Source organism: Oryx dammah, unplaced genomic scaffold (genome assembly GCF_014754425.2).
Source record: "Oryx dammah isolate SB20612 unplaced genomic scaffold, SCBI_Odam_1.1 HiC_scaffold_28, whole genome shotgun sequence".
NCBI lineage: Eukaryota > Metazoa > Chordata > Mammalia > Artiodactyla > Bovidae > Oryx > Oryx dammah.
The window spans coordinates 108580246-108595140 of NW_024070212.1; the positions used below are offsets into that span (position 1 = coordinate 108580246).

General features: G+C 49.1%; 1 protein-coding gene and 1 non-coding gene across 2 annotated transcripts in view; one reads left to right on the plus strand and one right to left on the minus strand.

The window, feature by feature from the left end:
* The first annotated feature begins 238 nt into the window (after window positions 1–238).
* The window catches only part of DLGAP3 (DLG associated protein 3), a 42245-nt gene continuing 27588 nt past the window's right edge, over window positions 239–14895 (plus strand). The window contains exons 1-4 of the mRNA XM_040231753.1: window positions 239–2105; window positions 3519–4673; window positions 8993–9198; window positions 9529–9601. Coding sequence (XP_040087687.1) covers window positions 3570–4673; window positions 8993–9198; window positions 9529–9601 — 1383 coding nt within the window. The 5' untranslated portion in view covers window positions 239–2105; window positions 3519–3569. The remainder of the gene's footprint in view (window positions 2106–3518; window positions 4674–8992; window positions 9199–9528; window positions 9602–14895) is intronic.
* Window positions 11204–11276, minus strand: TRNAE-CUC. The gene has a single exon. It is a non-coding gene; the product is annotated as a tRNA-Glu (tRNA).

The following is a 14895-nucleotide window of genomic DNA, read 5'->3' on the forward strand; positions in this document are numbered from 1 at the left end:
ACCCTGTAGGACAAGGGAAAGGGAGTTGGGAGTGCTTTATCTGGAGAGGAATAAACACAGGGGCACATCTCCTCTGAGACTAAAGCTGGGGGAGCATGGTGCATGCGGATGTGCTAAGTCGCTTCAGTTGTGTTCAACTCTTTGCAACCCTATGGACTAGAGCCTGCCAGGCTCCTCTGTCCATGGGATTCTCCAGCAGAAATACTGGAGTAGGTTGCCATGCCCTCCTCCAGGATTGATGCTAGAGAGACTGAGTTTGATAAGATCTTGATGAAGGCTCAGTGGCTGGCAGCAGCACCTGTGTAGTGGGGGGATGTGGGAAAACCTGGGGATGTCCAAACCATTGGTGTGGACATTCCCAGGCTTGATGTGGTCACAGATGAAGCAAACCAGGTGGTCTGGGTTTCTGCCAAACTGGCCTTTTGTGCTGTGAGTCTCAGACAAGGGTCCTGCTTGGGGCAGGAAGAGGAGGACTGTGCCATGGATGAAAGACCAAGCTATCAAAGCATCTTTCCAAGGTGGAGAGATGCTTCTAGGTGCTTTTCCCATAACTATTTGAGAGGCCATTTTGGTCTGAAGTCCCCTCTGCTTCCCCAGAGAGGGGTAAAGGTGGAGAAGAATTGTCATCTGGAGATAGGCAGTTGATATCTATAAGGTTACCCCAGTTCCCCTCCAGGCAGGGTAACCAACAGCCTCTCCAGCTCAGGCCATAGGGTGGGCCAGAGGCTGGACAGGTCCTACCCTCCCCTCTATGGAAGATTCCCAGGAGACTTCACAATCTTCCTCATTGTCTCACATCCCTCAGGGTCAGGAAGTTCTTCTTGTGGTCTGACTGTGTCTCTTCCACTACTATTAATCATGCCCGCAAAGCTAGCTCTTCTTCCTGACATCCCTGTGTCTAATAATGGCATCATTAGTCTTCCAGTCACGGCTGCTGCAAACTTCAGAGTCGTCTTCCTTTCTGACTCTCTCTCCCCCATCTCTTCCTAGTGTTTTCCAAACCCCAAATGTCTGCTGGAACTCTCTCATCCCACCCCTCAAAATTGCTTATTTGCCCACCTCTTCTGCCTTTGTGCATGCTCTTGCCTTCGCTGGGAATTCCATCTCCCTTACACACAGCCATCTTGTTCTCCATCTCAAGCACACTCTTCTCTGGGAAGTCGTCCTCAGTTTCCTTCTATTGGATCTGCTCTTGCCCTCATCTTAACTGGCCTAACATTTTGGAACCTCTTTCCTGCACAGTCATTTATTCATCTACTTAGTGAACATTTGTTAAGTACCATCTCTGGGCAAAGCCCCGAGCTGAGTGCTGGAGATCCAGTGATAAATAGAATTTGGTTCCTACTCTGCAGAAGACCGGATTCTACTTGGGGAGACAGAAACTGAAACAGATGATTTCAGTGCAATGTGATAGTTGCTTTCATGGGGGAACCCAGGGTATTCTAAAAACGCAATAGAGAGGCATAACCCAGAAAAGTCTTCAAAGGAAGGTGGAGCTTAATCTGAATAAGTGTTAGCCAGGGGAATGTGTGGGGGGTGGATGAAAGTAGATTCTAGGAGGAGGGAGCAGCTTATGCAAAAATACAGGGACCTAAAATAACCCTCTCATGTGAAAGGTTGGTCCCCCTGTTAGACTATAAGCCTCTTAATGACAGGGACCACTCTAAAATCACCTCTATTCATGTCTCACTCTGAGTCTTGGTATGGTAGCTGCTCAACAAATATTTGTGGAATGGAATCATATTTGAGGGCAATGAAAATGCAGAGGCTCAGCACCACAGACAGATCACACAGACACCTGCAGTTGGAGGTAGTCCAACCTGTAAGCTTATTTGCATGCATTTGCATAATTAAGCCAACTTCATTTCCCTTGGGGTCCAGAGGCTCTGCATCATGGGGGATCCAATCAGTCCTGGCTTGGGGGGTTGGGCAGGGAAACTGTCAAGGCCAGAGACCAGTCCTCTGAGGACTCCGGGAGAATCTCTTTTCCTCTTTGCTTACCACCCTTTTCTTTCCGTTTAGGAGCCAGTGGTCCTGAGCCTTCTGAAGTTAGGATTCTGCCTGGCGGTGGAGATCCTGACACCAAGGATGGGACACCCCAGATGGTGAGTGGTAGGAGAGTCTGGGGGATAGGGTTCTCAAATCAAAATAACCTGGGTTTGAATCTTGATGCAAAGTGACTCACCCACTTACCGGCTTTGTGACCTTACCATTTTGAGCTGTTTTCTCATGGGTAGATGTGGCTAACATCTACACATAGGATTTCAGGGGGATTAGAGAACATTGAGTATGCACAGTACCCAGTACATGGCAAGTGCTCAGAGATGAACTGTGAGCGGGATCTGGAAGAAGCTTGAACCGTGGTGGGTATGGGGAGGCCGTGGTGGGGAGGAAGGGCGGGTGAACCTTGGAGGTGCTGCTGTCTGGAGTCTTTGAGGCTGTCATCTCACAGTCAGCAGATGGCCCAGGAGCCTGGTCTGGGATGAGGGAGGGCGCCGTCTGCCAGCTCCTTGGTCCCCGTCCCTCCTGCTGGCACTCCCTCCTGCTGCAGCTCCTGTCCTGGCAGCTCTGGAGTCCTGATTGGAGGCAGTTCTTGCTGAGAGCTGACCTCTCTGTCCTGTAGCCTTGGCAAGCCTGGGATGGAGGCCAGGGCCACTGGTTCCAACGCTTTCCCTCCATCACCTCCTTGCCCTGCCAGCCCACTGTTCCTGGGAGGAGGAACTCCTGGGTTCTAACCCCAGTTTAGGATTCAGATGCTGCCTAAACAGCCAGCATTCCTCTTTTATGTTTCTCCTCTCTTCATGACCTCTCCTCCACTGGAATGGGGGTGGCGGTAAAAGGCACGGGGGGGGGGCGGGGGGGAATTTAATCAGCGAGTATTTGGAACCCAGAAGAGGAGGGAGGAGTCATCTCAGGTTATCCCTTCCTGTCTCAGCCCTGGAGGGGAGGGAGAATGAGCCTCCAGCCAGATGGAAGGAACTGGGTGTGGAAGGAAGGGGAGGGGTTATCCTACAGAATCGTGATGGATATGTAGATTTGGGTCCAATGTTCTCTATGGTTATTGCTTCTGGGAGCTGTGACCCAGAGCCCTGGCTCTTCATAGCAGGGGAATTGGGTAGGGATGGGACACAGGTGTGGCGCTGGCTCAATTTGCCTCACATCAGCTTGTTAGAAGCTAGTTCACATAATGGCTTGTATGTTTGACTATTGTTTTTATGTCTGTATTGGTATGTTTTTACTTCTGGTTACCTAAGATTTTTTAAAAAACCGTTTGGTTGAGGACATTTTCTCTTGGGAATAAGTATTTATCATCTTTGCAGCATTTGATGAATGGTGATATTATTTTGTGCCCTTGTGAGTGTCTTTGTCTAGTACGACTTTTAAGCCCGTAAGGACAGTACAATTAACCACAATGAACTGATATGCATTACCTAAGCAGTTCTAAGAACACCTGATAAAAGTTTCAGGTCAAGTGGCCTGTTGTTCAATCCTAATCCCATTGCTCCCTATTTTCCCAGGAGGTTCCTGGGGCCTGGCCCCCAGCGCTATGAAGAGCCCTTGCTGAGGCCATGAGGGGTTACCATGGCGACCGAGGCAGCCATCCCCGCCCAGCCCGCTTTGCCGACCAGCAGCATATGGACGTGGGCCCTGCTGCCAGGGCCCCGTACCTGGTGGGCTCCGGGGAGGCCTTCTCCACCGAGCCCCGCTTCTGTGCCCCAAGAGCTGGCCTGGGACACCTTTCTCCTGAAGGGCCCCTGAGCCTGAGTGAGGGGCCATCCATAGGCCCTGAGGGAGGGCCAGGAGGGGCCGGGGTTGGGGGGGGTAGCAGCACCTTCCCCAGGATGTACCCCGGCCAGGGCCCCTTCGACACCTGTGAAGACTGTGTGGGCCATCCGCAGGGCAAGGGTGCCCCCCGCCTGCCTCCCACACTGCTGGACCAGTTTGAAAAGCAGCTGCCAGTTCAACAGGATGGCTTCCACACGCTGCCATACCAGCGGGGTCCGGCAGGGGCCGGGCCCGGGCCCGGGCCGGGGTCTGGCGCGGCCCCCGAGGCCCGCAGCGAGAGCCCCAGCCGCATCCGGCACCTGGTCCACTCCGTGCAGAAGCTGTTCGCCAAGTCCCACTCTCTGGAGGCCCCAGGGAAGCGGGACTACAACGGGCCCAAGGCCGAGGGGAGAGGTGGCTCCGGGGGAGACAGCTACCCAGGCCCGAGCTCTGGGGGCCCCCACGCCTCCCACCACCACCACCACCACCACCACCACCACCACCAGTCCCGGCATGGCAAGAGGAGTAAGAGCAAGGACCGCAAGGGGGATGGCCGGCACCAGGCCAAGGCCGCGGGCTGGTGGAGCTCCGATGACAACTTGGACAGTGACAGCGGCTTCCTGGCCGGTGGGCGGCCCCCTGGGGAGCCCGGGGGTCCCTTCTGCCTAGAGGCTCCGGATGGGTCCTACCGGGACTTGAGCTTCAAGGGGCGCTCGGGGGGGTCTGAAGGCCGCTGTCTTGCCTGCACTGGCATGTCCATGTCACTGGATGGACAATCGGTCAAGCGAAGTGCCTGGCATACCATGATGGTCAGCCAGGGCCGGGATGGATACCCAGGGGCCGGGCCCAGCAAGGGGCTCCTGGGGCCGGAGGCTAAGGCCAAAGCCAGGACTTATCACTATCTGCAGGTGAGGCTTTGGTGGGGGTGGGGAACAGGATCCTCAGCCCTCACCAGTGTTGTCGCCCCGGGGGCTTTGGAAGGGGTTGGATGGGAGCCAGCTCTTCCCACGATGACGACGGGTCTGGAGGCAGTGGGTTCTTCCCTGCCTCACTGTTTTGTAACACCTTGAACCCCTTGGGGGACCTCAGTTTCCCCATTTGTGCAGTGAAGGGGCCCTTCTATTTTAATGTTGTATGTCAGTGTTAGGAAGACTTTTCCTGCTGTTTAGGACAAGCTGTGCCGGCCTCTGTCTTGTGAGGCTGCAGGCAGAATGAGGTTGAGGGTGAGCAGTGAACAGGACAGAGCGGGGCTGCCTGCCTGTGCTTCCCCAAGATTGGAGGTCAGCAGTTGGAAAGCAGCTGTCTTGCCCCCAGGCCTTCTCCAGACCTCTTTTCAGCCCAAATCTGGGTGGTCCAGGTAGTGTTTGGATATGAAGGTCAGTTATTTCCAGAATGTGCCTCTGATGGTATTGTCATTCTGGGGAACCTGCGGTGGGACACCCACGAGGCTGTGGAAGAGGCAGGGAACCTGTCCTGTGGGTTTTGCTGGGCTGGGGTGCACACTGAAGTCTGAGCTCCAGACCCAGCAACGGGCTAGGGCTTCCTGGGAGTGGATGGTGCAGCTGATAGCTGGCACACTGCCCCTGTCCTCTTTCACCACCTCCATGGGGTCTGCAAGTGAGGCTAGGAGCTCTGACCCCTTCTTCTTAGGGAGCCTTGGTCCATCCCTCACTGTCCTCTCTCCATCATCCTACAGAGATGGGGTTAGGGGCTCTTCCTGCCATCCACCTTCTTCTCTGTCTCATGCTCCTCTCCCACATCCCCTGATGTGGGAGCCCTCCTATAGTTGGAGGAGAAAGAGTCTAGACAAGTTCTAGAAGTCCAGTAGACTTAGGGTTAGCCCCCAAACCCACATTTCACATAGTTAATCGACATCCATTCATGCTATGAGTGCGCCCTGGGTGCTGTGAATGCAAACATGCAGACACAGATGCTGCCTGGAGGAGTTCACAGTTTAGCAGTGGGACAGACAAGGCAGCTTCCCTGGCGGCTCAGATGGTAAAGAATCTTCCTGCAATGAAGGAGACCCGGGTTCAGTCCCTGGGTCGGGAAGATCCCCTGGAGGAGGGCATGGCAACCCACTCCAGTATTCTTGCCTGGAGAATCCCCATGAACAGAGGAGCCTAGCAGGCTACAGTCCATGGGGTGGCAAAGAGTCGGGCATGACTGAGCGACTAAGCACAGCACGCACAGAATAGAGTGCAGGGAGGCGGCGAGAGGAGAGAGCCTTGGGAAGCTTGGGAGCCCAGAGGAGACACCTCACCCACTTGGGTGGTGGTGGCCAGGGGCTGCTCAGAGCAGCTTCTAGGAAGAATGTCCCCTGAACAGAGGCGCAGTGGACAAGTTGGCGTTAGTCGCGTGCAGTGTTTCCAGGACTGAGTGTTCCAGGAAGAGGCTGCACCGTGTTCAGAGGCATGGAGAATTGAGCTTGCACGTGTCCTTTGGGTATCACTGGCCTTTTTGGTAAGTTGTTCACATGTTAGGGCTCTCCTGGGTGGGGAACTTGCTAAAGCTCAAGGGCCATAGTGGAAGCAGAAAGGGGCGAGAGACAGAAGGGGAGACTGGAGACTTCGAGGATTCAGGATTGGTCTTGCACTGCCCTCTCCCTGGGTAGGAAGGTTCTCTAAACTGAGAATTGAAGGGTCCAGAAGAAAGGGTTCAGGAGAGAACATCAACCCTTCTTCTGCCATCCCTGGAGCCTTGCCTCCACTTCGCTGCTCCCTGCTGTTTCTCCAGGGCTGCCCTGACCTCCCTGGGGGCTTCCTTTTTAACATGCACCTCACAGCGTCCTGCGGAGGAGCCGGCAGCTCTGCAGCGGCCGTGGAGTGGGAACCCTGCAGTGTGGCAGAGCGTGCCCTGGCTGGCCTGCCAGCTCCTTCTGCCTGCCTGCGGCTGCTCTCCGTAGAGTATGGGGAAGGGGAGGCCCTATCAGTCAGGGGCTGGGGTTCCAGGGGATCTGAGGACTGGGAAGTCTGAGCCTGTTTGGCAGAGAACAAAGGGCTGTAGAAACTCTCCAGACAACCTGTACTCCCCTGGCACAAAAGCAGGGGAAGCTGGCCGCATCAGCCCAGGGGTCTTGGTTGGTTGCCCAGCCCTTTTGTTGAGATTCTATTTTCCCACTGGATTCAGGTCTCCCGCAAACTTCTTCCAGAACCCCGCTTCTCACTCGGAGCCCTTGTTCCTTATGGAGCCTCATCTCCTCCCTGTGTTCCCATTTGATTGAGCCCCGCCCCTCACTCAGCCCTGTCCTCCCACCGAGGGCTCCTTCATGGGGCCCACCCATCCCTGAGTCCCTGTTCTTACACTGATCTCTAGCTTCTCAACTAGCCTCACCCTAGAGTCTCTGTTCCTCTCCAGAACCCTATGCTCTCCCCGAGCCCTGACCCCCACCCCCACTTAGCCTTTTCAACAGGCATAGGCCAACCATTACCGACTCCCTCACCCACCTGCAGACTCATCAAGATCCCCAGCCCCCATCATCCCCTTCCTTCTTGGCTCAGAGATGAAACTAGGACCACGCATCCCACAGTGACCCCTCCATAGGGCTTGAGCCCATCTCCACAGGATCCCTTCCATCCATAAACTGCCCCTGCTTCCTCCCCACATTTAAAGATTATCTTTCTCTTTACTGACTTTCCCTCATCCTGCAAGCATGGCCAGATCGCTCTCATCCTAAAAAAAAAAAAAAAAAAAACCAACTTTCCTTAACCCCATACCTTCTTCCATCTCCTTCCTGTCTCCCATTCATTTCCAAGTTCTTAGAGCATAGACTCCACCATTTCCTTTCATTCTCCCCTTTACTGGACTGACTTCCACACTTCTGAGCTCTGAAATGTCCTGGCAGTGGTCACCAATGGCCTCTTGAGAGCCCTCCTTGAAAGGTATCTCTCAATGCTCACCGTTATGATAGTTAACTTTGAACCCTTACTCTCTGTTGGTTCATTTATTGTTTCCACCAGTGCTGTGATGCAGGCGTAATTATCATTACCAGTTCACAGATGAGGAAACTGTGGCAGAGTTTAACCAACTTTGCTCACATTTACACAGCTAGCAAGTGATGGGGCCAGAATTTGAATATGGTTCTAACTCCCCATCCCAAACTGCTAACCTTAGCGTGCACTGTGGCATTTGACATTATCAACTCCTCTATTCTGGAAATGTCTCCTGTTTCCGTGACAGGGCGTTCTCCTGACTTCTGTCCCACCCATCTGCCCACTCCTTTTCAGGTGACTTCATAGGCTCCTCTCCCTTTCTTCGCAGTCCCCCTTTTAAATGTCAGTGGATTCCTGCCCACCTCTCTTTCTTCTTTCCTCTGGGCTGTTTCATTCACTCCTATGGATTCAGCTGCCACCCATGACTCCCCCATGTCTGCCTCCAGCTCAGATCTCTCCACTGAACTCCAGAACCAAACACTCAACCACCTGCTCCACAGTTCTTTGCCAGCTCAAGATGCTCAACCCTGAACCTATCACCTTTCCCCCAAATCTGTTTCTCTGGGATTCTGTGGCTCAGTGAGCAATGCCACCATCCCCCAGGTCCTCAGCCGGCAGCCTCCTGGTCCTCCACGACTCCTCCCCGCCCCCTCACCCCCCATGTCTAATCAAGCTCACTGATGCTCCCGAACACCTCTCATTTCCATCTTCTCTTCCCCCTCATTGTCATTGTCTTAATTTAGGGCTCATCATCTCTTGCCTGGATAACAGCATCAGCCTCTTAATTGGTCTCCCTCTCACCACTTGAGCCCCTGCCCTGCTCCTGGCTCTCCACAATCCAACCTCTGTTTGGACTGTTGAAGTGCTCTTTCTGAAACACAAACTGATGTCACTCCTCCTGTGGCTCTTCACAGAAGGGAGGGGGACATCAGAGGATTTGGGATGCAAGCACATTAAGAGGATGAAGGAGAAGGAGGGGTGAAAGGTGACTGATGTCAGGGGCTGCCTTACTGTTAGGGGTGAGATTGACATAGGTCACTTTGGCCTCTGAGCTTCAACCTCTTGGTACCTATCGTGGGAGCCCTTAGACTCTTTAGATGGCCCTCAGTTGCGTAGCAGAAGGCCCATGGAGGATGAAGAGGCATGTCCTGTAGGGGAAACCTCACCTGATCTGGCTTGACATACTCCTGAGCGTGGTTTGCTTGAGCCAGGGCTGTGCATCTCCCACTGGCAGTGAAGAAAGAGGGTCCCGGCTTCCCGATTTAGTAGGTACTTGAGGCCCCTTGTCCCTGCAGGTGCCGCAAGATGACTGGGGGGGTTACCCCACCGGGGGCAAGGACGGGGAGATTCCCTGCCGCAGGATGCGGAGCGGCAGCTACATCAAAGCCATGGGGGATGAGGAGAGCGGAGACTCCGACGGCAGCCCCAAGACATCTCCCAAAGCGGTCGCCCGGCGCTTCACCACTCGCCGCTCCTCCAGTGTGGACCAAGCCCGGATCAAGTAAGGACAAGGGAGAGCTGGAGGATGGGGAGGGGGCAGGAAGCTGATGCTGGCTGCCTGCAGGAGGTGTGCATTGCGTGGGTACCAGTCAGGCTCCGTGCTTAGGGTTCAACTGGGCAGGCTCGCTCTGGCCCATATGAAGAGGGGGTGCCTGTGAAAGCCCCTATCTGAATGCCTCTTTAGCACAGTCCTTTTACTCAGGAGTCTCCTCCTGGAGATTCTGGGGGTTTCTGAGGAACAGAACCCACTCAGGGACCCCATTGCTCTCATTCCCCTCCCCCACCTCCTAGCAGACCCCCATTCTGAATCTGGAATTTTGACCTTTCCCAGCTGCTGTGTCCCACCCCGGATCCACCCGCGGAGCTCCATTCCTGGCTACAGCCGTTCCCTCACCACCGGACAGGTAGGAAGCAGCCCAGCATGCCAGGGGGAAAGGGTGGGGAGGAGGACTCGCTCCCATGCTCAGCCTTGGTCTTAAAAATCAGGAATCTGCCCCTGGAGAGAGCACAGGTCTGGTCCTGGGGAGCTGGGAAGCATGCCCTGGGATTCTCAGAGCTGAATCAGACTGAGGATCTCAGAGAGTCACATCCTTAAAAATCAGCAAGCATCCTCCAAGTGACGAACTTGGAAGGGCAGTGTCAGTTCTCTGAGCTTCCCTAGCCCTGTCCTGGTCTGACTGCTCCAGCTCCCCCGCCCCATGTAAAAGGCAGGACTGTCTGCACAGACTGAAGAGGGCAGAGCTTCAGTCTCAGGGATGATCAGGGCTTGAGCTCTCTCCCCTCCACTCCACCCTGGGGACCACTGGCAAGATACTTTCCTCTCAACGCCTCTGTTTTCTCATGGTGGAAATGATAATTGTAGTGATGCTTATCTCACAGGGGTTTGGGGAGTTCTGTGAGAAAATATATGCAAACACAAGGAAGCTGGCCCCAAACTGGTATTTTATAAGTGTGAGTTCTATACCTAAGTATAGACCTTCCCCTTAACTAAAGAAGGCAGTGCAGTTTAGTAATTAAATGCTTGAGGTGGGTTTGAATTCCAGCTCCACTCCTTACCAGCTGAGTGACCTGGGGCAAGTTACTTGACTTTTTTGAGCCCCACTCTCCCTATTTAAAAATAGGCATCATAATAGTGTTCTTGGCACAGAGCCAGCACTCGATAAAGGTTAGCTATTTTTACTGTTTGCTGGGGGAAAAAAAAGCAATGCAAAAAGCAATGCAAAAGTCTCCCCTCCTTGGCTTTCATTGTTTGTTGCCGCTGCTGTCTCTCAGCATTTCTTTGTTACATTTCCTGAATCAGGGAATCTTGACTGGCACAGTCATCTTTTCACATAAGACCAGCCTGTGTTGCTAAACTTACTTGTTAATGCTCCGTCTTTGTCTCACTTGATCCATCAGCAACATCTAACACAGCTGATGATTCTCTCCTTCCTGAAACACTTTTCTCAGTTGGCCTTGAGGATGCCACATCTTTAGATTCTTCTAGATTCTCTCTCTAGCTGCCTATTCTCAGTCTGTGTCACTGGGGCCCAGAAACTCTTCAGGATCTAAACACCGGAGCTTTCCAGGGCTTAGTTCCTGGACTTCTTCTTACACCCACTCATTGGGTAAGCTCATCCAGGCTCATGGCTTTCAAGCTTATTGAGAGCCTGATGACTTCCAAATGTTTATCATCAGCCCACATTCTCCCATAAATACTGGGCATGTATATCTAACTGTGTATTGAAATCTTGCTTGGATGCTGAGTAGACATCTCAAAATTAAAATGTCCAAAACCAAACTGCTGGTGCATTTTTCCTTCCTCTCCAGGTTACTTGCTCCATCCACTGTCTCCTCCATTTACTTTTGATCTCCGCCTCCTTTCTCACATGTGCTTGTGGCAGTATTTTAGTTTGTACTTTAGTACTTCAGCATGTACACTATTTTAGTTGCCTCTCACTATACCTTCTTACATTTCCTTCCTTCCTTTTATTTTTCTCTGTGCCATGTGGCTTGTGGGATCTTAGTTCCCTGACCAGGGGTTGAACCTGGGCTCCAGGCAGTGAGAGCACCACATCCTAACCACTGGACCATCAGGGAATTCTCTCATTCCTTCCTTTTAAAGTAAATTCTTTAGTAATTTTTTTCAGTACATGTCAGCGGCAAATTCTGCCTTTAACCAAAAATATAGTTTAGCTTATTACAGAACATAATTTAGCTTATTACAGAATTCTAGGTCAACATTTATTTTCTCTGTGTTTTGAAAATATTCCCCGTCATCTGTTCTGTTGTTGCTGTTGAGAAGGCTGCTATTAACCCAACTGTCTTTGTTGGTAATTTTCACTTCTCTCTGATTGCTGTCAAGATCTTGCCTTTGATTTCGGTTTCCTGCAGTTTCACAATGATGTGTATGTGTGTGCGCGCACACACACACACACACACACACACACATGTGTTTCCAGAATCTGAGGATTCATGTCTTTCATCAAATCTGGAACATTCTTTCATGTTCCTGTTTGCTGACCTCCTTTTACTTTCAATCTCTGTGCTTTTTGATCCAGTCTGACAATCTCTGCCTTTTGAATGAGTTGTTTTGTCTGTCCACGTTTCATGTGATTACTGATTTGGCTGGATTGTCTCATGTCATTTTTGTTCCTCTGCTCTTCCTTTATGCCTTTTGTATTAAATATTTTGTGTACAGTTTTATTTCCTTTTGTTAATTCCCTTTACTATATTATTTAGTGCATTAGTGATTGCACTAAGACTTACACGTGTAACTAATTAAAACCTAGTTTATTCTGATAAAATATAGAAGCATTGCTCTAATATATCTCCTTTTCCTCTCCCTTCTTGGTGCTGTTATTGTCATATATATTTTCTATATGTGTGTTATAAGCTAAAACTTATTATAAACTTATAATAGTAATGGAATAATTACTTTGCACACTCTTCTGTCTTTTTTTAACCTTTTTAAAATCTTATGTCTTTTAAAGAATAGAGAATTCTATTCTTTAAAGAGAGAATTGAGAGAAAAAGTGTGAAACATATTTATATTTACTCACATATTTACCATTTCTGGTGCTCTTCATTTCTTCCTGTGGATTTGAGTTACCATTGGGTGTCACTTCCTTTTAACCTGAAGAACTTGCATTAGTATTTCTTATAAGATAACTCTGCTGGCAATACTTTCTTCAGTCTGTATTTATTTGGAAATGTCTTTATTTTTCCTTCATTTTTTGAAGGATGGTTTTGCTGAATATAGAATTCCTGGTTGATAGTTTTTTTCTTTTAGCACTTTGGCTATACACTGTGTGCTATACACTTTGAACATCACTGCTTTTGGTGTTCATGATTTCTGATGAAAAGTCAATTAATAATTTTTTTTGGCATGCAATGAATTGTTTTTTCTCTTGTTGTTATTAAGATTTTCTTAAAAAATATGTTCTCTTTGTCTTTAGAAAGTTGATTGTACTGTGTCTGGGTATAGATCTCTTTGTATTTAGCCTACTTTGGATTCATTGAGTTTCTTTGACCTGTGGATTAATGTTTCTAAGCAAATTTGGAAAGTTTGGGGCCATTATTTCTTCAGATATTTTTTCTTCCTCTCTCTCATCTTTTTTCTGGGACTCCCATTACATGCATACTGGTATACTTGATGTTGCCCATAGGTCTCTGAGACACTGCTCATTTCTATTAAATCTTCCACCCTTTATATTGGATAATCTATGCTGATTATCTTAAGTTTTACTGATAACTTTTTATGCTGAGCCTTTCTAGCCAATTTTAAATTTCAGTTATTGTACTTTTCAGGTCTAGAATTTCCATTTGATTCTTTTCTTCTTTTTAAAAAATTTTTTCTTTATTGTGATTTTCTATTAAAGCCATCACTGTGGTCATACTTTCTTTAGATATTTAAATATGATTTCCTTTAGTTCTTTGAACATTCTTATAATACCTGCCTTATTCAGGGACATTCACATTTTCTTGTTTATTTACATGTGTCATAAAATTTTTGGTTGAATACTGAACCTTTATTTAACATATTGTGGCAACTCTGGATTCTTATTTTACCTCTTGAAGATTGCTATTGCTTTGTTTATTTGTTAATTCCTGGTCTAAATCTGTGAAATCTATCTACCTTGCCAGATGTAGCCTCTGATGTCTCCACTAATTTTTTTCTTTCTTGATTTTATTTTAAAGCCTGGTTTCCTGGGGGTTGACCCTGTCTCTGCATAGCTTAGTGTCCAGCCAGAGATTGATCAGAGGTTGTGCTCAAAAACTACAAGCCAGTAAGGCTTCTTTTCTCTCCTTTTATGGTTCTATGTGTGAGCTGAGGAACATTGCTGTTTTCAAGCCTGCTCTGGCTTTTATTTTTCACAGGCTCTCCTACATTTCTTCTGTACATATGCATAGCCTCTATTGGCCAGGGATATGTGGGTGGGCTCAAGGCCTTTCTGATTTTTGTGGTACATGCACCCAGCCTCTAGTTAACCCTGATTATGTGAAGTGCTTATCACACTCTCTGTGGCTATCTTTCTCCTCTAGAATTCATCAAGTTCCTGTCTAGTCTGCCAGTCCCATTGCTTCGCCCCAAACAGTGCTGAAACCTCAACCTGTTAGTGCAGCTGGTTATTCTTATTCTTGACACTATAATGGACAGTGCTCAAAATAAAGTGAGCTCCCTTTGTTAGTTGCAGTTAAGCAGCTGGTTTTCATAGCCTGGTTCACCCTAGTTGAACTAATGCAACTTATAGAGCTGGGAACTTGTGTTATGGCATCAACTCCAGGTGAGGACACTACAGACTCATTGTTCTTACCCAAAGTTCAGCAATTTTCATGAATGTGTTTCTTTGTTGTATAACTTTGATTGATTTTCAGAGTGATAAAATGGTTGTTTTGGAGAGCTTTGTGCAGCTTTATAGTTGTCTTAGGGCATAGGGTTTGGTATCCTCACTCTTGTGTCTGAAGTCAGAAGTCTGGAAAATTCTTAATGACTAGACTATTATTATCAACCCACTCCAGTATTCTTGCCTGGAGAATCCCATGGACAGAGGAGCCTGACAGGCTACAGTCCATGGGGTCACAAGAGTTGGGCATGAGTTCACAACTAAACCACCATTATTATCTCTTAAAATATCGCTTCTTCTACGTTTTATCTGGGCTTCCCTGGAGAGTCCACCTGCAATGCAGAAAACCCAGGTTCGATCCATGGGTCGGGAAGACCCCTGGAGAAGGGCCTGGCTACCCACTCCAGTATTCTTGCCTGGAGAATTCCATGGAAAGAGGAGCCTGGCAAGCTACAGTCCATGGGGTAACACAGAGTCGGACACAACTAAGTCACTAACACAGACATATTTTATCTAGTCCCTCCTCTAGAACTTCTATTAGTTGTATTTGGGGGTATTTTTATCATTTCCTTTGTATATCTTAACCTCTCCTTCATATTTTCCATTTCTTTACCTCTCTTTGCTGCTTTTGGAGTAAGTTCCTCAGATATATTTTCTGGTTCTCTATTTTTCTCTTCTGTTGTGTTTCATTTACTACTTAACTTATTACTTGTGTTTTAATTTTCCCCTCCCCTCTCTCCACCTAGAAATCTGAATTGGTTTCTTTGGAAATCTTTCTGCTTTTTTTCTTTCAAAGCTTTTATTCTATCCTTAGCTTTATTTATCTTTTAAGTTTTAGAAAATTTAAACATAGTTTAAAAGCTAATCTGCTT